This window comes from Natrix helvetica, assembly GCF_964273705.1.
Source record: "Natrix helvetica genome assembly, chromosome: 12".
NCBI classification, from domain to species: Eukaryota; Metazoa; Chordata; class Lepidosauria; order Squamata; family Natricidae; genus Natrix; species Natrix helvetica.
Window position 1 is genome coordinate 13,882,487 of NC_138556.1, and position 21,226 is coordinate 13,903,712.

Below are 21,226 nucleotides of genomic sequence, written 5' to 3' on the forward strand. Positions count from 1 at the left end.
CAAAAGTGTGCATAGTCAAGGCGATGGTTTTTCCAATTGCAATGTATGGCTGTGGAAGTTGGACCATAAGAAAAGCTGAATGCCAAAGAATGGAGGCCTTTGAACTCTGGTGCTGGAGAAGACTCCTGCAAGTCCCTTGGACTGCAAGACGATCAAACTGGTTAGTCTTAGAGGAGATCAGCCCTGACTGCTCTTTTGATGGCCAGATCGTGAAGAGGAAACTCAAATACTTTGGCCACCTAATAAGAAGGAAGGACTCCCTGGAGAAGAGCCTCATGCTGGGGAAGATTGAGGGCAAAAGAAGAAAGGGACAACAGAGAATGAGGTGGCTGGATGGAGTCACCGAAGCAGTAGGTGTGAACTTAGATGGACTCCAGAGGATGGTAGAGGAGAGGAAGGCCTGGAGGAACGTTGTCCATGGTGTCATGATGGGTCGGACACGACTTTGCAACTAACAACAACAATGCTTTGCACTGGGACCAGGAGTCTGTTTTTACCCCCTAAGCCTCCTGAAACTGGTTATCCCATTCAATTTTGAAAACAGCCTAGTAGGTAAAACCATTGCAGCTAATGGGGCCCAAAATGTAGTTAAAAAAATAATTGAACTCCCAGAAAGTTTATTATCTCTCTTATTGCAGAAATGTATGTAAAGGACAATCTTCCAAGATTAGTAGGTAAAAATTGTAAACACTGTATTAAAAAATTATAAACTGACTTTATATTTAAGACAGACTTTGGCTGATAGATGGCCGTGGAGTTCTTTTTCATTGGTTTGGCTTCCTAATCCGATGTTCTCCGAGTTTGTGGGCTCTCACAATCTACTGGGCCAACTGGTTCCTTTAGTTGATTTCTCCAGTGCTTCCCAGGCCAATGAAGCTTTCAAAGAGGATGACAAGCTTATGGGTCAAGGAAGGATGTATTTCCATCTTGGGTTCAACTCAGTTAATGCGAATTAACTATTGCAACAGGAGTGCAAAAGGGATGAACATCCCAAGGGAACACTCCCATCTAAATACTTGGGTTTTAATTTGTGACAAGCATTGGGTAATCCCTTTCCTCCCCAGATGAGAAATTAACCAGCAAAGTTTGGAAATCAATGTCAAAAATCTACCAACCCATTTCTCATTACTACCTTCCATCGAGGACCTGTACACTGCATGAGTCAAAAAGAAGGCTGTGAAAATATTTACAGACCCCTCGCATCCTGGACATAAATTGTTTCAACGTCTACCCTCACAATGATGCTATAGGACACTGCACACCAGAACAGCTAGATATAAGGACAGTTTTTCCCCCAAACGCCATCACTCTGCTAAACAAATAATTCCCTCACCACTGTCAAACTATTCACTAAGGTTGCATTACTATTACTTTTAGTCTTCTCATTGTTCCTATCACCCATCTCCTCCCACTTATGACTGCAGGACTGTAACTTTGTGCTTGCATCCTTACGATTTATATTGTTTCTTAGTATGATCTGATTGCTTATTTGACTATCATTAAGTGCTGTACCTTATGGGTCAAGGAAGGACAAATGTATCTTTTCTTTTATGTACACTGAGAGCATATGCACCAAGACAAATTCCTTGTGTGTCCAATCACACTTGGCCAATAAAGAATTCAACTCTACTCTACTCTACTCTACTCTACTCTCCATTCCAGTTCTTCCCCCTCTTCTTATTACCAGAGGAAAAGCCAAAACAGCTGGTTTTCATTTTAATAGACCTGGGGTGCTTTTCTACTATAAGATACGGATGATGAAATTTGAAGATGCCACACCAGACAGCTGCTAGAAACAAGGCATAGACTTGACTACGAACAGATCTTACCTAATGGTGCTCCTAATAAATGACTAAGTTTTTGTATTGAACCTTGGCTCGATGCTCATGAATCCATTGGGGCATTTTTAGGAAATCTCTCAGTGGTATTAGTACCTCCCTTGATCTTGATTGCATCCCTCTGTTAATGCAATTTAGGGTTGAATTGGCTTTTTTGGCCGGCCCTGCACACTGCTGGTGTTTTGTTGATAGTTCAAATATTGAATGGCTTAATTCTGAGTAACACATAATGGATTCTGCCATGAATTTTGCTCCCTTTTCACTAGTTTCCCTTTTGCGATGTGCTTTTTAAATTGCATGCCTACAGGCGAAGACTGTGCCATTGTTTAGTTGCCGTGAAACATCTGTAACAACAACAATAATCAGCAAACAAAATGGTACTTACGAGTATGAGGAATCTGTGTTAGCCAAATGGAGGACTGGGATGTTTAGAGGTTCAGCTGCTATAAGTATGTCTTGATCTATGGCCATCGGGAGTACAGCATATCCACAATAATCTATATGTTCACCTATTTTTAAAAAAAAACAACCCAGAAAATTAAATGATCTCACATAAGCACCCAAATACCCCCTTTTTCATTTGACTGAATTCTGCATGGGATGCTGAAGATTCTCGGATGTAGAGGTTACACCTTGGTGTATAAGAGTGGCCTTCGCTAGACTGCAGCTACTTGATAGAATGTGCAATATACAATATAAAATGAAAATGAAGATGGCAAAAGCATTGACGGAAAGGTCAAAAATAACCAGAGCAATCCTAATCACTTCGTAATAAAAAATAAACATAATAGTAATATATCAATAATAGCACAGATGATAAGAGCGCTCTATTGAAGAGTATTATTTCTGGGATGTTAAGTGATGCAGCAAGTCTTAATTCTAAGGGAAAACTGCTCCATAGCACTGGAGCTGTCAGAAAAATAATATTTCTTGGCTTTCTTCCCCTCACATCATACAAGTGGGGTAGAGCAGGGGGTCTCCAACCTTGGCAACTTTAAGACTTGTGAACTTCAACTCCCAGAGTTCCTCAGCCAGCTTTCCTGAAGTCCACAAGTCTTAAAGTTGCCAAGTTTGGAGACTCCTGGGGTATAGCAAAAACGTCTCCTGCAAAAAACGTATCGAACAGGTTAATTCAAGCAGGAGGTGGCCGTCCTACAGATGCCTTAGTTAGTGCCACACCCTACTGCCTAACAAACAAATATAGGCTATTTAAAGTGAAAAATTCTGGCTGTCACTTGATTCCACTGCTGAAAGGTTGAAACAAAAGAATGCATTTAAAAAAAAAATACTTTACCTATTAAGTTGACTCGGCCTGGTGCTCGAACATAAAATTTTGGTGTTGTTTTAAATTTAGATATGAACATGTTTTTCAGCTTCAGCAATCTGAAAAGGAGCAGCAGTACAAATCTGTCACCGATACAGATGTCAAGGAATACATTTCAAAATCGAAAGCCTTCAAACAATTTGACAAGAGCAGGCTTTAATTTTGTAGGCTAATGTTGTTTTGGTATTCGCCGGTCATATTATTGCATTCCACTAATCACGGCTCCGTTATTGAAAGTAATAGCAAATAATCTTTATATAGGACACACAAAACTATGAAGGGTTGTATAGTTTTATATTATATGATCCTAGCCTACTGCAATTTATTCAAAAGTAAATTTGAATAATATCATGGTTTGCTGTTGAAGGAACCACAGCAATTTGGCAGAAGAGGAATTTTGCGTGCAGTTGATTTCAAATCCCAAATCCACCCCTCATCCCAGGAGATATTCCAGATGATGGGACAAGGCTTGTCAACTTGTCAACAGACAGACACAATTCACTATTCAGCCGCGTTGACTGTGGCTCCTTAATGAAATTTTGTGCCTGACAATGACGACTGAACCAACACCAATTGCCATTTCGAACCCACACCTTCTGTTCATTAAACCTGGTTGGTCAGATGATGTTGAATTATCCAGTTTTATTCCCACAACTACTGTGTAAGATAGGGGTCTCCAACATTGGCAACTTTAAGCTGGTGGACTTCAACTCCCAGAATTCCCTAGCCAGCTTTGGGGAAATCTGGGAGTTGAAGTTCACCAGGCTTAAAAGTTGCCAACATTGGAGACCCTCGTGTTGCCAAGGTTGGAGACCCTGGTGTAAGATATGTTGGCTTATCTGGCTCCAAATCACCAAATGAACATCCAAGGCTGAGTAGGGTTGAACCAATTTTAGTTCAAAACCTTAACTCACTCTTTCCCAATCTGGCATCCACGGCCATCCCAGTATTTCATGAGAGTTATAAATCCAACCCATCGGATATCAATCTGGGCAAGGTTATTCTAAGGATGCATTGCAATCTAAGCAGCTTTCTCTTCTATGGTTGTAAGATCAAATTTGGGATGGATGGGCAGAAATATATTGGAGCCTGGGGTGCTGAATGTGTTAAGGACCCTGTTGCCAGCTGACCAAGCATCTCAGCTACTAGGTATATTTATTTTGGTTGTTTCTATTGTTTTTGCGTTCTGAAATGCTTTTTAGCATTTTGAGTGTAGGGTGTTTTTTTTTAAATTGTAAACCACTCAGAATCATGGCTTGAGATGGGCAGCTATAGAAATTGATTGATTGGTTAAATGAATGAATGAATGAACGCCTATTTTTCTTCGGTTCCTTGAAAAAACTAATAAGGAAGCAAACCGAATGAAGCACCCGGAACTGCCCCTGTAACCTTCTATGAGATTACAACTCCTCCGATTTCATGCACCCTCGAGCTGGGAGTAAGTAACCTAGGTTTAACCAGCTACTCTCCCCGGAAAAACCATGCGCAGGACTCGTTGCAAAGCGTTTCAAGGAAGAAGGGTCATAGTCTTGAGCCTCCTGCCCTGATCGCTGGAGCTCAGACGCGGAGGGGGGCGAGAGTCCGATCACGCACCTCGGTTCTTCCACCAGCTGGAGCGAGAGGATGGGGGGCGCGTCGGCAGCCATCCTGCGCTCCCCCCGCGATTTGTCAACGTTGCTGCGGGGGTTTTTCTTCCTTCTGCAACCGGCCAAGCCCTGGGACTGGGACACGTCCGTTTCCAGCTCTGCTCGCTGCAGCTGTTTCCTTCTCGCATTCCCCGCCCAGAGGTGATCCTGACGGCAAAGAGGACGAAGCTCCGGCAAACGACCGTGCCCTACCTCCGCTGCAGATACGGAACTGGAGGAATTCACACGGAAGATGCAGAAAGAAGCGAAGGATCGCGTGTCTCTTCACCAGGGAAAGTTAACTTATTCTCGGGAAGACCTCTGTAATTTGCAAATCGCCACTTTCGGAAATAAAGTGTCCCTCTAACACCCCCCCCCCGCACCTCCCCATCCACGATCGAGGAAGTTAGAAAGTTTGAGTTGTTTTACCCTGCATCCGCTATTTCAACTCACATCTTATATTAATAGAATAGAATAGAATAGAATAGAATAGAATTCTTTATTGGCCAAGTGTGATTGGACACACAGGGAATTTGTCTTTGGTGCAGATGCTCTCAGTGTGCATAAAGAAAAATAACATAGAATACGTTCATCAAGAATCATAAGATACAACACTTACTGATAGTCATAGGTTATTAATAAGCCATCAAATTATACTAGGAAACAAAACAATGTAAATTTTAAAGCTACAAGCAAGATGGTTATAGTTGTAAGTGGAAAGAGATAGGTACTAGGAAGAGAATAATAGTAATACAGTCTTAGTAGATAATTCGACAGTGTTCTGGGGATTAGTTTTTTAGCAGAGTGATGGTGTTTGGGGGGGGGGGGGAAACTGTCCTTGTGTGTAGTTGTTCTGGTGTGCAGTGCCCTATAGCATCTGTTGAAGGAAGGGTGGATGTAGCTCAAAAAAGGCAATGCTTTTTAATCAAATGTGTTCATTAGAAAAAGTAGTAGAGTTACAGACTTCTGCACGCGTTGGAAAGCACCATGGAGGCAACACCTAGTCCAGTGCTTTGGAAACTTGGCAGAGTGGCTGTGAAATTCTGGGGGTTGGAAGTTCACACACCTTGAAGTTGCCAGGTTGGAAAAACACTGATCTTAAGTTTTCAAAAATAGTTCAGACAACCACTTGACCAGGATGGTATAATTGAACAAGGGTTGGAGTAGAAAACTTGTGAGGTCTCTTGCAGCCCTGATTTTATGTTCCATCCATGGAGTGCAGGGATTCATTATTGTATTATATTCATATCTATATGCCAGGTGTGTACATATTATGCTAAATTATAGCTTGGCAGTGTATGAAAGACGCACAACTAGCTGTTTTAATAGATTGTGCAAGCTCTATACACAGTTTATAACCTCTGGCCAAACAGATGCCAAGCCAAGCAAGTTGCAAAAGGAAGAGTCATCTGTTGGGCTTTTGCTGGTCTGCACTGTAGCCATTGACTGAAGCAAAGAGACTTCCATAACTTGGCTGGTGGATTCTGGGAGTGGAAATGAACGCATCTTCCAGTTGCCCAGGTTGAAAAATGCGGATCTAGGGTTACAGTTGTTGCATTTGAGTGGCCCTGCTGTGATGTGGAAGCTCAGCTCCTTTCTCTTCTTCCTTTATCAGCTGACGATGTAGTGACAGTTGACTAATGATGTCAGGTGCCCTGATGATGTTACCTAGTTGGGTCATGAAACGTCGGCAAGAAAACAACCAAGTTTAGACAGCCCCTCATTCCAACCGCGAGCTACAAATAGTCCCTTCCAAACTGGACTAAAGCCAAGTCTGATTCTGCCACGAGCTCCTTTCAGGCTGCTAAAAAGCAGCAGAGCCGCCCAAGGGAAGAGCACAATGCTCTCTTTCTCTCTGCAGCACCTCTTCCCATCACCCGGGTAAAGTTTTGCACCCGCTTAGATGCCGGTGCATCAGCCGGCCCGAAGCCTCATCCAAATCAGCCGCGCTACGCTTTTGCAACCCGAGCCGTTGCTAGGGGAAACCGTTGGCCAAAAAGAATAACAAAAAACGAACAAACACATCCACCAAAAAGGGAAGGCCTGGTGCACCCCGGATGAGGTTCCGGGCGCGCGCGCGGCCGGAACGGCCGAAGCGCGGCACGACGGACGCTTTTGCGTGCGACCCCTTTCCGCGCGTCGTCACGCCGTGGTGGTGGTGGTGGTGGTAGGCGCGGGGCATTGTGGGAGAAGAGGGCCGTCCGCCCGGCTGTTGGTCCGACCTCCGCGCCCCGCCCCTCCTCCTCCTCCTCCCCCCTTCCCTCGCCTCCTCCGGCCAAGATGTCTGACATGGAGGATGATTTCATGTGCGACGATGAGGAGGACTACGACCTGGTAAGGGGAGCCGGCCGGGCGCTGCGCCGGGGACCATTCCTCCTCCCCTCAGCCGCCTCCTGCTCCCGGGGTCGCCGCCAGCCCCTTGCCCCGGGGAAGGAAGCGCGGCAGGAGAGGCGCCGCCGGGCGGAGGGGCGCCAGCAAGACCCCCCCTCTCCCCCCGGCCCTTCCCTCCGGCCCTGGGAGAGGACTGCGCCGCCTCCGCCTAGGCCCCGTGCTACCCCCCCCCCCCCCTGCGTCAGGCCCACCCAAGGGGCGCTGGGGCTGGGCCGCCTCGGCCCCCAAGAGCTGGATCCCTAGGGTGGGTGAGGGGGAGCTGGGCTGCTTGGCCCAGAAAGACCCGCCCGTCGTGCCCCCTGAAGCCCCGGCTGTGGGGGGATCGGTCCCTGGAGGGTGGGGAGGGGGTTGTATGGTTCCTTGTTTGGAGTGTTGGGAGAAATGTCCTTCTGGGTTCGGCTCCAAGTGGGGAAAAAGACACTGGAGACATGGAGGCTGCTTGGAAAGATAACTTCCTACAGGAGGAAGGGGGAAGGGGGGGGCTTCTGAAATCTGACCGGCTTTTCAGTTCAGGCAGTCCTCGACTTACAACCGTTCGTTTAGTGATCGAAGTTAACAAGGGCCCTGGGGGGGGGAAAGTGACTCGTGATTGTTTTTCACACTTAACGACCAGTTGCAGCATTCCCCTCCCCCGTGGTCACATGACTTATGTTTTTGGCTCATACGTAGGACGGTTGCAAGCATCCCAAAGTCACGTTCCCCTTTGACGACCGACATAGTCAATGGTGGGGGGGAGGGAGCCAGATTCACTTAACAACAAGGTTACTAGTTTAACAGCAGGCAGGGGTTTGCTGTAGCGAGGGAAGTCGTAAAACGGGGCAAAACTCACTGAACAGATGTCTCACTTAACGGCGTAAATGTTGGGCCCAGTTGTGGCCGTAGGTTGAGGACTACCTGTGTTTCATTCCTGCCTCAAAGTGTCCATTTTGTCTATCTTTGTGGTCCTGGGAAGGGAAGACGACTTGATGGCCTGTAATTAGGATTCCATGAGAGCCTGAGTCAAACTTCATTATCTAATTGATTATCTTGATTATTTCTTTTCATGTATGTATTGGGGTGGGTAGGTTGTGGGGGTTGGCAGTTGCATGCTTTATAGGGAGCTTTTCCTCCTGCCCGTTAAAAGTCCTCTATTTTGATGTAATTTGACAGGTCTTGTGGGAGCGAGCCATGAAAATGAGTGACTAATCTGCTGAACAAATATGTATCGTTTTGTTCTATAAGAAAAGTTTTAATTCAATTTTTTTCAGCTTATCTAGGTGGATATTTGAGTTTTGTGATTTTTTTTGCAACTTTCTGATGTTTAGTGGTTATTTTAATATACAAATATAACCTTTTTATTTCCTGCAAGCCGCCTTGTGTCGCTGTGAGCGAGTAGGCAGCAATGTAAAATTTCCAAATAAATAAATAAAACCAAATACATAGATCTTTCCAGTAATTCAGTGGTTCTCAACCTTTTCTTCACCACCGACCCCCTTTAAATATATTTTGTGGCCACAGACCCCCAAGACTTAACCCAAGTTTTAAATCATAGCATTTCTTCAAGCCTTATTGGGCCTCCACCTTGTGGCCCACAGGGGTCTGCGGACTACAGATTGACAACCAGTGCAGTCATTATTAAAGTGGAAAACAAGTTGGCTGGCATGTTTTCTAAATTGAAATCCTTGTTTGCAGGTTTGAGGGGAGTACTTGCTAACTTTTGAAAACACTGATTACATAGATCTCTCCACAAGTTTTTTTTTTTTTCTCAAAAGGCATGGTGTGACTATTTCTTGAAATAGATTGCATGTTGTCCCCTTTTAAATTCAGCTCCTAGCATCTTCATTTAAAAATCAAAGATAACTAGGAGATAGTCTTATTTAAGGTCTTGGAGAGCAAATAAGGTATGGATTCTCCAGGTGTAGATCATTTGTAAAACATGATCTATTGAGTTGTATGGCTCCCATGATTTATGACAAATTCAGTGAATCTACTGATTTAGCTTATCTATAGTAACATAACCAAAATCTCCTTAGCCCAAAATAAGTTGTCCTTGAAAATCACATTGAAAGCATATAGGAGATAAGTTTGATTCCAGGCTATTTTATTTCAAAGCAGAAATCTTTCTGAAACTTAAGTTATGAATTACCCCATTCCTCATACCTTTAACCTAATCCAGGAAAGATTAATGCTTGGGTTGATGAATTCTACCATGTAAAAACAAAACATGCCAGTTTTTGATGTATTCATGAGAGTTGCCTTTAACTGCATGGATTGTTTGACTTGCCTTTTATTCCATAGGACAAACTGCAAAAAGCATGCAAATTGTTAAAGCAGCGAAGGACGTGTGGCAACTTCAGAAGCCAGTGCTAGCTAAATCACTACAACTGATTTCCCCCCAATTTCCCATTTCATTCCCATCCCATGTGCACACTCTTCTCTGGCGCTTATCACTTAATTGATTAAAATTCAATATTCTCAGCTGACACACACACATATATTTATATATAAATATATATTTACCCTTTTTTTTAAAATACAGGAATATTCTGAAGACAGCAACTCTGAACCAAATGTAGATTTGGAGAATCAGTATTACAACTCCAAAGCCTTGAAAGAGGATGACCCCAAAGCAGCACTGAGCAGTTTTCAAAAGGTTTATAGTTTTAATTTTTCATATATGGCATACATTTGTCTGTCAAATATTTTGTTTTATAAGGCTTTTTATTTGGGATAGCTTGGTGCAGGCGAAATCCTGTTGTCAAATAATCCTGGGATATTCACCATGTTTCACTTCTAATATCATTTATGGTAAATCAGGGCTGTCAAATTCCCGGCCCATGGGCCAGATGTCACACGCTGGCCATGCCCACACCTGGTTTAGCGAAGGGGGGGAAAGTCCCGTTACGTCACGTGATGCCGCCGTGACGACTTGAGTTTGACACCCTGTGATAGATGATATCATTTATTATCTAAGGCAGGGGTGTCCAAACTTGGGAACTTGCTGGCTGGGGAATTCTGGGAGTTGAAGTCCACAAGTCTTAAAGTTCCCAAGTTTGGACACCCCTGATCTAAGGGGTAGACTTGTGAAACCTATCTGGAATATCACTGCTCCTCATAATGTCGTGTTCAGGGAGGACTGTGTTTAGCTACTTAAAATCTCCTCAATGCTACTTAGAAGTATTAAAGACTTTTTCGCTTGTGGGGACATTTATTTTAAGAATAAAGCATTTTATTGTTACTACTTTTGAATTTTTAAAAAAATCTGTCTGCAATTGGGTTCTCATGCTGATGGATCACACGTTACCTCTTCTCTTCCTATCTGCCTTCTTTTGTTACTGTTTTAGTAACCACTGTAGACAAATTCAGTTGCCGATGCCTTGCTTGAAGTGACAACTAAGTCCTTTGAAAATAATTTCTGCATTAAGCTGCTGGATGTCTTCCTGTTGTAATAAATCCAGGAGAAAAACTTGAAATCGGGACACGGACATTTAAGGATGAAATACAGAAATCCTAAATATTGCCATTTTGACGGATAACGGAAGACTTTTTCCTGAAAGAAAAAAAAAACCTGACTAGGATTAACTTCAGCTTTTGATGAATCTACCAGTATCAAAATTGAAAAATATTACCTTTCTCTGTTTTTTAGGTTTTGGAGCTTGAAGGTGAAAAAGGAGAATGGGGATTCAAAGCATTAAAACAGATGATAAAAATAAATTTCAAACTGGTAAGATGTGTATCATTTTTACTTGGGTTTTTCCTATAAGAACTAAGCCACATCAAAATGGGACAAAATTGTCGTTAGTTTGACCTCTTCAAAATGAATGGAGAGCACTTGCAGAAATTCAAGGCATGTATCCAGTTACACAGGGTTTGCCCTATTTTTAAATTTACTAACTAGACTCATCTTCAGTTTGAAATGCGTTGTTAAAATTAATAAATCTTTCTTTTTCTGATAAAGACTAACTTTCCTGAAATGATGAACAGATATAAACAACTATTGACTTACATACGGAGTGCGGTCACAAGGAATTACTCAGAAAAATCTATCAATTCTATTCTTGATTATATTTCCACTTCAAAGCAGGTTAGATTATCTCTCCTTTCAATTTCTGGAAGTTGCACCTTCTTGAAAAATCATCTCTGTGAATGTTACAAATGCTAATTTATTTCATTTATTATAAAAATAATTGTTCAAGTTAAACAGAGCAGTTCATCACAAAATAGAGAACCATTTATTCATTTACCATTTATTACAAGGACTTGCAAATCACATGGAATACAATCCATTTATTTTTATAATCTGTTTCTTGCATGCAAAAACATAGAAGAGAACATGCTTTCATGTACTGGTTGCCAGAAAAAGATTACAAGTCCTTGGGATTAAAAGGAACATATCAAATAAAAAAAGAAAATATCAAATAACTACTATAATGAACCTGAGAGACTGAATTTGAGAAATTTAGCAGAATTATATTATCTGTATAGCATTAAGATATAATAAATTGCATCTTTCTGTATAGCATGTGAGATGGATGGATGGATAGATAGATGATAGATAGATAGATAGATAGATAGATAGATAGATAGATAGATAGATAGATAGATAGATATAAAAGAAACCCTTCAGTGTTTCTTGAAGGGTATATACTGAAACTTACAGAAATCTTTATAAAAATATTCTCCAGCTTTAACTCTGACAGATCGCTGGACATCTAGGAATTTTTATTCTTTGCAAATTTGATTTGGAAATTTTTATAATCGTATTATCATAGACTAACTTTTAGTTGTATGATACCAGTTTTTCTTTCATGATATACAAGATTTCAAAGACAAAAATGTAATCAAGACACATAAGTAGATACGGAAAATCATTTGACAGCTGTAATCTTGCTCAACACTATCAACTGTGTTCTAACAACTGCCATTATGTAGGGCATTCCCATCCCAAACTCAGTGACTGTTGCGCCAAATCTTTGGACTGAGCTTTGGGATCATTTTAGGCTATTTCCTTAGCTTGGTTTGTTGTTCAGTGCCTTAATTGTTTTAAAAGGTCTAAGAATCTGTTTAGTTTTGCTTCTCTTGTTAAGTAGCACCATTTTTAGCACAAGTGTTTTTGATTTTGCTGTTTTCTCCCTCTTATGAATTGTTCTTTTCTCAATGTTTTAAAATAATAATGTTGAAATAATATTGAAATAAGCTAGGCACCTAGAGTAGCCCTACGATGAGATAGGCAGCAAAAGAAATTGAATAAATAAAAATGAAATATTGCTGAACACGTGTACTGGATCTTCAAACTCCTAAAATACCCTCAACACATCTGTGTTGATTATTTTCATGGGCAGAGTTTTCTTAAGTCTTTCTTATTTCATACCTGAAAAAATAATAGCTGTTTGATAGAGAAATAAACATGGCATTAAAAATTATGAAATCAGTGTTTCTACTTGCTCAACTTAATTATAGTTGAACAGCAATGTATCTCATGGAGAAAAAAAGCATTAATCTTTTTATTTATTTTATTTGCCCAATATAGGGTGATAATTTTGTAGATGCCAAAATAAAAGGCACTTGGGAATTTGCAGCTTCCATAGCTCAAGCCAAATCATAGTATTATTCCAGGAAGCAGTAAAACGCTGTAACCATGAAATAGATTCCCACATATTCCTGGAAAAAAGAGTTTGAAAACCCACATTAAGCTGATCTTGTTATGGTTTGTCATTGTTAAAAATATGCACATCTTAATATCAATATTAGAGTTTTAAGTTTTCAAATTTGCACTTTGGGTGTGTTCATGTTGACTTTATTAACAGGCACAAATTTGCTGTTTACAATTATAGAATTCTGATTTTTTATGTCAGATGGATTTGCTTCAGGAATTTTATGAGACAACACTTGAAGCACTGAAAGATGCTAAGAATGATAGATTGTGGTTTAAGACAAACACAAAGGTAAAATGACCAATCTGGGTTGTTGTTGATTTGTTTTGTTTTGTTGGGAATGTTACAATTTTTTAAAATATATTTAGGATTCTTTCTTTTTTTTAAAAAAAAATCACATTTTGCTTTACAGCTTGGGAAATTATATTTAGAACGAGAAGAGTATGGCAAGTTACAGAAGATTTTGCGGCAACTCCATCAGTCATGTCAGGTAAGGTGCAGTTTGTTCCCTGAGTCTGTTTCTCAAGTGGTTGTAACTCTCTTGCCTGCTGCAATCCTTTGTAGAATATTTAAATAGCACAAGCATTTATTTGACAACAGGATAGAAAGTACTGAAGTGGTTTGGCAGGCATATCTTAGGAAGATAATTGATAGGCATAAAGGAAGAACATTTTTACATGGTGGGGTTCTCTGCAAAATTGCTTTGATGTGTTCTTCTAGAATAGTAATGGCGAAACTTTTCGGCACAGTGCCCAAACCGGAGTGCCAGAAACCCAGATACCAGGTGGGCGCGCACATGCACGCTGCGTCTTCAAGTTTCCGGCACGTGTATGCACACTGGCCAGCTGGTTTTCGGGTTTCCAGCAGTCCGGCCCAGAAACCAGAAGAGCAGTTGGCAACGGAGCGCATGCCCACAGAGAGGGCTCTGCATGCCACCTCTGGCACGTGTGCCACTGATTCGCCATCATGGTTCTAGAAGGAATTTTAAAGAGGCGTTTTCCCTGCCTTTGAACAATTTTACAACTGCAAGTGATAATCCTACATCCAAAAGCTATTGAAATCAGACAGCTTATTACTTTAATTTGGATTGTTACTTTGACAGACAGGCTTATTCTAAACTTGCATTTATAAGCACGGCCAGTGATGCATCATGATTTATCTTTCTGTTCCTTTACAAAATTTTAGTCCATTGTTTTGCTAACTGCAGATCTGAATGGCAGAAGCAAATGAGGAAAAAAATGGAGCCATTTTCATCTTCATGATTTCATTTCTTAACTTTTTCATCCAGCCCCATAAATCAGGGTTATAGAAGCCAAAGGATTGGTGGATTCAGTCGATCCTCAGCTACTTCCAGAAGTCTCTTGCTGTGTCTTATTTGGGAGCTTTCAACGGTTAAGCTTCCCAATCCATGTGGGAAATACATTTATATTTGAAGCTGATTGTGGAATGGAGAATCCAATAATTAACTTCTTCATCCCTGGAGTTCTCCCTTCAGGTGCAGAGAACGGTATTCAAATTATGCCCTCTGGAAAGCTGTAGAAATTCAAGTTTGGCTCCTAGGAATTTGTACTGAATTTTGGTATCTCTCTTGATTTGAAATGTATACTACACTTTTTTTTAAATTCAGTGCAGGCATAAGGATGTCACAATATAGTTTAGAATTTTCAGTGCATATGAGTCACCTTTTATAGATTAAAATCTACAAATATATTTTATTTGCAATTGTATTTCATAGGAAGCAGAAAGAAAAAGTGTATTCATGATTTTATACTGCACTTATTGTTGTTGTTTTAACTAGACTGATGATGGAGAAGATGACCTTAAAAAAGGCACCCAGCTATTGGAAATTTACGCTTTGGAAATTCAAATGTATACAGCACAAAAAAACAATAAAAAACTCAAGGCACTATATGAACAGTCATTGCACATCAAGTCTGCAATTCCTCATCCGCTGATCATGGGAGTTATCAGAGGCAAGTACAGTGGGACCTTAAAGGCTAATAGATTAGGCCAGGGGTCTCCAAACTTGGGAACTTTAAGACTTATGGACTTCAACTCCTAGAATTCCCCAGCCGGCTTAGGCTATTGGACGAGGCATACTGCTAGTAAACAGCAGTGTTTTAAACAAGTTAAATTGTTAAGTACAGAAACATGTTGTTTAACCCTGTGGCTATGAGAATAAATATGATTTGGATTACTGCAAAGGGAGAACATAATGAAAATTAGTATTTTAATAAATAGGGGAAGGGTTGTTAGCTACAATTTATTCAGGATATTATTTGTAGAAATCACATTAAGCTGGACATCAGCAAGTATAACAACAGAGTATTAGGGAGAATGCAGAGGTTCTGCGTTACATTTATAAATTTATTACTTCAAGGCAACATATTGAACATGGCCGAATTTCTTAGAATTGATTAGTGTTGTTGGGTTTGTGCCTGTGGGAAATTAATTAGGCTCTTGTGACGCCAGTTCCAAAAAGGTACTTCGGAGTCCTTGGCAGGCAAGCGTAGCTTCTATTTGCAGCCCTTTAAAACAACTTGTTTCTTTTCAGGATCATGTGGCCATGGCCCTGCTCATAGTCTGAAACAGCATTTTGGAACTGAATCCAAGAGTTGCACAACTCTAGGAGGGGAGGGGGGAAACTGCTTTGGCAGGTGGTATCCTTTCCTTAGATTACCATGCAGACACGGTCATGCTTCCCCTCTTTTAATGTTGATATGTATTTACAGCTTGAAATATTCCTCCGGCATAGTGAGATTTCAAACTTGCCGTTTGGGAAAATTCCCTCCCAACAAGTGCATTTACACAGGTAGCCTGCCGCCTACCTTGCTTAGCAACAGTTTGCAGTGAATGTGTTAAAATAAAATAAAAAACAGCTTTGCGGCCACGCCTCACATTTATGACCATTGCAGTGTCTCCCACGGTTCCAAGATTCCCATTCGGGTTCCCTTGGAACTGGCACATGTTTATAACTATTGCAGTGATCAGTGTTGGCATGCCCCCCCACATGGCTTGCAACAAAGAAAGTTAATGAAGAGTGCAAAAGTAAAATTGCAAGTTGGGGCCCATATAATGCTCAACCTTGGCACCTTTAAGACTTGTGGGCTTCAACTGGCTGAGGAATTCTGGGAGTTGAAGTCCACAAGTCTTAAAGTTGCCAAGGTTGGAGACTCATGCTTTAGCTAATGATCATGGTGGCTCACTTAACAACTGGGAAGGGATGTAAGTCTGTTCTAGTCACCTGATCTGCTGTTAAGTGACCACGGAGCTCAGTGATGGAATTGCCGGTCTCAGTTGCTACGAGAGGACCACCCGTATATAGGTTCATTGTAATAACTGAACGTTTATAATGGGCAGTTGAAATAAGAGGGGTGATTTAGGCCTTATTCAACCTGCTTAGCCCTTTGTCAGTACTGTATTCATAAACAAAAGGTCAGTTTTAAAAGGTATTCTGTGTTCTGTGCGGCAGAAGTGAATCATTCCAGCTGTCTTAATTTTTCTCCCCACAGAATGTGGTGGTAAAATGCACCTAAGAGAAGGTGAATTTGAAAAGGCACATACTGATTTCTTCGAAGCGTTCAAAAATTATGATGAATCAGGGAGTCCAAGAAGAACTACGTGCTTAAAATATTTAGTCCTAGCAAACATGCTGATGAAGTCTGGAATAAACCCGTTTGATTCTCAGGAGGTACAGCTGACCCTTTCTTCGGTTTTTCTTTTCTTTCTCTGTCTGAAGGAGATTAGCAAAAATATTTTCGTTATTGTAGAAATGTAAACATATATTATTTCCCATGTAGGCAAAACCATACAAAAATGATCCAGAGATTCTAGCAATGACAAATTTAGTAAGGTAAGGACTCTTTCTTCTTAATGAGCAAAATGAATCGCAACCTACAAATGCATTTGAAACAGTATGAAGTGCTAGAGAAAATTTGAAATTTGTATACATTATTTAATTAATGACCACAAGACTGTAGGGTACACATAGTTTGATGTATCAGCCGTCCATCAATCTGTTATGCTCCTGATGTTTAGTTTCTATGTCAGTATTACGAAAAAAGCTATTCTAGTTTACCAGGTAGTTTCTGAATTATTGGAGGCAATACATGGCATGTGGATAAATGGGATCATGTTGTTAAAATCATATAGGTCGAAAAACAAAACCACTAATTCCATGCCCCGCTGTTTACCTCCAGACCTGGAGGTAAACCTGGATGAGCACTTTGAGTGTTAGCCCTTGTATCATAAAAAAAAAAAAAGAAACTATTTTATTTCACAAATTGAGAGATTACATCCTCGCCCAACCTCCTGATCTGCAGTCTCAGCCCCCCTCTCCCCTCCGCAGGATTGCCTGTTGGGAAGGCTGCTTTAGATATAGCAGTTGCAATAGCACTTATATACCGCTTTACAGCGCTTTACAGCCCTCTTTAAGCAGTTTGCAGAGCTAGCCTCTTGCCCCCAGCAATCTGGGTCCTCATTTTACCGAAGGATGGAAGGCTGAGTCAACCTTGAGCCTGGTGAGATTTAAACTGCCAAATTGCAGGCAGTCAGCAGAAGCAGCCTGCATGACTGCACTCTTAATCACTGTGCCACTATGGCTCGTATGTTCCCTTTTGGATTGCAAATATAAATTTATATGTGCCTTCAGTCTGCCAAAGTGTAACTCGGTGCTCTTTCTCTTGCAGTGCCTATCAGAATAATGACATCACTGAATTTGAAAAGATCCTGAAGACAAATCACAGTAACATCATGGACGATCCCTTCATAAGGGAGCACATCGAAGGTACAGAACTGTTGGGTTTTGCCTTCTTCATTTCCCACCCGCCTGAATTCTTGGTTTACAAAACTTCTTTTGTACTGAAATAACATTTAAAGTACACCTAAAATTCTGTTAACCGTGAAAATGTGAGGATTGAACTGTGCAATTTTTACTTTAATCAGTTTGTTGACAAGTTGGTTAATTAAAGGCCTCATTTGTGTATTTTGGGATGATTTGAAGGTTGTTAGTTTAATTTTAAATATTGAAAAGACAATTTGGAAATCAGTTATTGGATCTCAGGATATACAGGTAGTCCTCGAGTTACAGCAGTTTGTTTAGTGACTGTTGAAAGGTACAACAGCACTGAAAAAAGTGACATAGGACCATTTTTCATGCTTACCACTGCTGTAACATCAGAGATGGTATCCAACCGGTTCTCTCCGGTTCAGGCCAACTGGTAGCGGCAGCTGCGGGAGGGTCTGCCCACCTGCCCTGACGTAATGCGTGAGCACTGTGCATATGCAGAAGTTGGCGGGATTCACTTACTTTCCCTACTGGTTCGCAAATGTGAGGGCATGCGCAGCTTGGCAACTGACTCATATTTATGACGGTTGCAGCATCCTCGGGTCATATGATCTCCTTTTGTGACCTGACAAGCCAAGTCAATGGGGAAGCCAGTTTCACTTAACGACCGTGTTACTAGCTTAACAAATGCAGTGATTCGCTTAACAAATGTGGCAAGCAAGGCGGTAAAATGGGGCAAAACTCACTTAATGTCTGACTGAGCAACAGAAATTCTGGGCTCAGTTACGGTTGTGCTTGCACCTATAGAGAAATCCAGCGATTACTGGATAGAAACCTAGGCGTTTCTTTGATTTCTAACGCTATCCCTTATTCGTGCAGTGAGCGTTTTGCTTTTGTTTTCTTCCAGAACTTTTGCGAAACATCAGGACGCAAGTGCTTATAAAATTAATTAAGCCTTACACACGGATACATATTCCATTTATTTCTAAGGTACTTGAACATACTGTTTTCATAGGTTTTCAATCCTTGTTACTTATCAGAAAGTTAGAAAAAAAATGTCGCGTCTTCATATTGACGTCCTTCAACCTCTAACGCTTGAGCCATCATTTCTGCCTGTTGTTTTCCTCCTTAGGAGTTAAACATAGATGTAGCTGACGTGGAAAGCTTGCTTGTGCAGTGTATACTGGATAAGTGAGTATTCCTCCCTCCCTTTTCTTCAACAATAAGTATTTTCTTATTTATAGTGCAGGACATATAAACAGTGTATTATCATTTTTCCAATTAAAATGAAGTTGATGTTATGTTGCATGGTAATAGCAGAATAGTGTATTCAACATGGTTTGGTTGTGGGAAAAGTGGTATCATGTAGGAGATAAGCTTACAAATAGGCAGTAATTCCCATTATCATTTTGCATCGTTCGGTAAACATTGATCATATTCAAAAACAGGACAACGTAGCTGTCAAAGGGTGTTTTTTCTCCCCTTCCTAGCATTTTAATGCTAACTTGGTAATAATAGGATTGATTCATAAGGATGTAGTTTAAAAACATCAATCAGATATCGACTGGTAAGGAGGCTGGTAGTTTATTGAATAACCCTCCAGGCCATTTCAAGTAATACCTACCAAAGGTCAAACATTCACAACTCCCATCGACCTTGTCATTCGATTGGGTAACTTTATTCTGTGTCTGATTCTCCGAGACGAGTTGGACAGGTCACTGCAGCTTCTTGGCAAAGTCTTTCAAAAATGGCTTGCAACTTCCTTTTTGTAGGGCTGAGAGAGAGAGTCCCAAGGTCACTCGGCTGGCTTTGTGCCTAAGGCAGGGCTCCCAATTTCTAGCCTGATGCCTTAATCATTACACCAAGGAGGCTCTCGAGATTAGTGGGGTAGAACAAAATAAAAAACAGATACTGGGTTAACGTTGGCGTATGTCAAATTATCTCCCTGATTACAATTGTTTTTATTAGGAAAGAGGCATCATTTCACCGTGACCTCCATTTCACCATAGCACCTAATTTCAAAAGTTCCAATTTCATTTCTTTTTGGCTTTGAGCTAAGTGTTGCTTTTAAAACAAATTTAATTTATAAGTAAACATTTTTTCTAATATTTCTTTAAGAACTCATTGGCCAAAATTCCTCTCCTTGTAAGAGCTTTTTTTTTTTTTTTGTAATAGGAACTTCTATGTATGAGGGACGTTGTGTCTGCATTGTTCAGTTTTTTCCCCCTTTTGTTGCTGGTTTTGCGTATGTGTGTTGTTGTTTTTTTAAATCAACTTGCATGCAATTGGTATTTGGAACGTATGTAGAGTTTCAGCTCTAAAGTGCTCTTTCTTATTTTCTTCGGTTTAAACTCTAGCATACTATATTCACAACCTCCTGGTTGTATTAATTAGGAATAATGTGTGGGTTTGGACGCATCTTGCGAATCCCATTTGAAGCTAAAAATGACAGTAGCATTTATCATTGATTAGTTTCAAAACAGATTTAGCAAACTCTGACTTGTAACAAATTCTGGTTAGTATTAATCGAAGCACCTCGATTATGCTTCTGTATAATTAGACGTGAAAAGAAACCAAGGAGGGCATTCAAAAGTATTGTGCGGCGTATTTATCCACGGTGAGAGCACTGGGGTACCTCAAACACGTATTAGTTAGTAATAACGTTGGTGTTTTTGTTTCTTTCAGCACTATTCATGGCCGGATCGATCAAGTAAATCAACTTCTTGAGTTAGATCATCAGAAGCGGGGTGGAGCACGGTATACTGCGTTAGATAAATGGACCAACCAACTAAACTCACTCAACCAGGCAGTAGTCAGTAAACTGGCTTAAACAAGAACAAGCTATGATGAAAATCTACTTAAGACAACAGCGCAGTGATGTAAACCTTAAAAACTGGGAATGGCAAAACTACTGTCGGTTGGTGTGCCCTGAAATGATTGGAGTTACTGGCAGAAGTGCTTTTTTGATCAGCTAGTTTGTGTTTTGCTGCTGCACTTATCCCAAGAAAAACAAAAAAACAACAGCTTTAATCTTCAGAAGAAAACCAAAATGCCACGGGATTGATGCTGTGTTGACCTTTTGCCCTCACCATGTGACACCCTAATAATCTGCCCAGGGGCACCTTATGGCCAGAGAGAAGGTTATGTTTGTCATGATTTTAATTACACTGACACGTTCCTGTTGGTTTAAATTTAAGCATATTTTACCTGCAAGGGAAAAAAAAAATCTCACAAAAAATAACCTGCAATAACTTGAAACGCATACCCTTTTGAACATTTCCTCTTTCTCATGTATACATTGAAATGTTTGCTGCATTTTGCAAAATGTCAACCCTCCAAAAATGTGTCTGCATATTTCTGTACCTGCAGTGTAATAAAGGATTAGAGGAAACCCACAATTATGGTGGCATACTGTCACTTAGGTTTCAAGCAGCAAAAATAAACAGTGCGGTTCAGAAATTGTGTATATATATAATTCCTTGAAAAATGTATATATATAATTTCTTGAAAAGTTTTAACTGTTACACAGGTGGGTTGCATTTGTGGGACTTGAAAGAGCAAGAGGGTTTAAAATCATTTCTTGGGGGGCGGGGGGGGGGGAGGTGATGCTGGCCTTAAAACTGTAATAA

The 21,226-nt window shown here is 40.7% G+C and overlaps 2 protein-coding genes across 4 annotated transcripts in view; one reads left to right on the forward strand and one right to left on the reverse strand.

Moving 5' to 3' along the window:
* GALK2 (galactokinase 2) overlaps positions 1–5,104 on the reverse strand; it is a 43,068-nt gene extending 37,964 nt beyond the window's left edge. Inside the window, exons 1-3 of one of the 2 annotated variants that reach the window (XM_081964568.1) lie at positions 3,756–3,834; positions 3,133–3,221; positions 2,224–2,347 (exon numbers count right to left, since the gene is read on the reverse strand). In XM_081964568.1, the coding sequence (XP_081820694.1) occupies positions 2,224–2,347; positions 3,133–3,221; positions 3,756–3,766 (224 nt within the window). In that variant the 5' untranslated portion in view covers positions 3,767–3,834. Of the gene's footprint in view, positions 1–2,223; positions 2,348–3,132; positions 3,222–3,755; positions 3,835–4,755 lie in introns of those variants that run through there. The other variant, XM_081964567.1, reaches the window with a different exon arrangement.
* A 1,857-nt stretch (positions 5,105–6,961) lies between these two features.
* Positions 6,962–20,995, forward strand: COPS2 (COP9 signalosome subunit 2). 2 transcript variants are annotated; one of them, XM_081964874.1, is made up of 13 exons: positions 6,962–7,121; positions 9,697–9,810; positions 10,804–10,881; positions 11,116–11,241; positions 12,992–13,102; positions 13,224–13,301; positions 14,610–14,784; positions 16,324–16,502; positions 16,612–16,664; positions 17,500–17,597; positions 18,505–18,587; positions 18,730–18,788; positions 20,283–20,995. In XM_081964874.1, exons 1-13 carry the CDS (start codon positions 7,068–7,070, stop codon positions 20,425–20,427), a joined length of 1,353 nt encoding a protein of 450 aa, XP_081821000.1. In that variant the 5' UTR covers positions 6,962–7,067; the 3' UTR covers positions 20,428–20,995. The 2 variants fall into 2 exon arrangements, with proteins under 2 accessions (XP_081821000.1, XP_081821001.1); XM_081964875.1 differs by having other exon boundaries at positions 13,013–13,102.
* Positions 20,996–21,226: the final 231 nt, after the last annotated feature.

Coding starts and splice junctions, on each gene's coding strand:
- COPS2 (XM_081964874.1), top strand. CDS start 7,068: ATGTCTGACATGGAGGATGATTTCATGTGCGACGATGAGGAGGACTAC. Junction 16,665..17,499: donor GCAATGACAAATTTAGTAAG/GTAAGGACTCTT, acceptor TTTCTCTTGCAG/TGCCTATCAGAATAATGACA. Junction 18,789..20,282: donor GTGCAGTGTATACTGGATAA/GTGAGTATTCCT, acceptor TGTTTCTTTCAG/CACTATTCATGGCCGGATCG.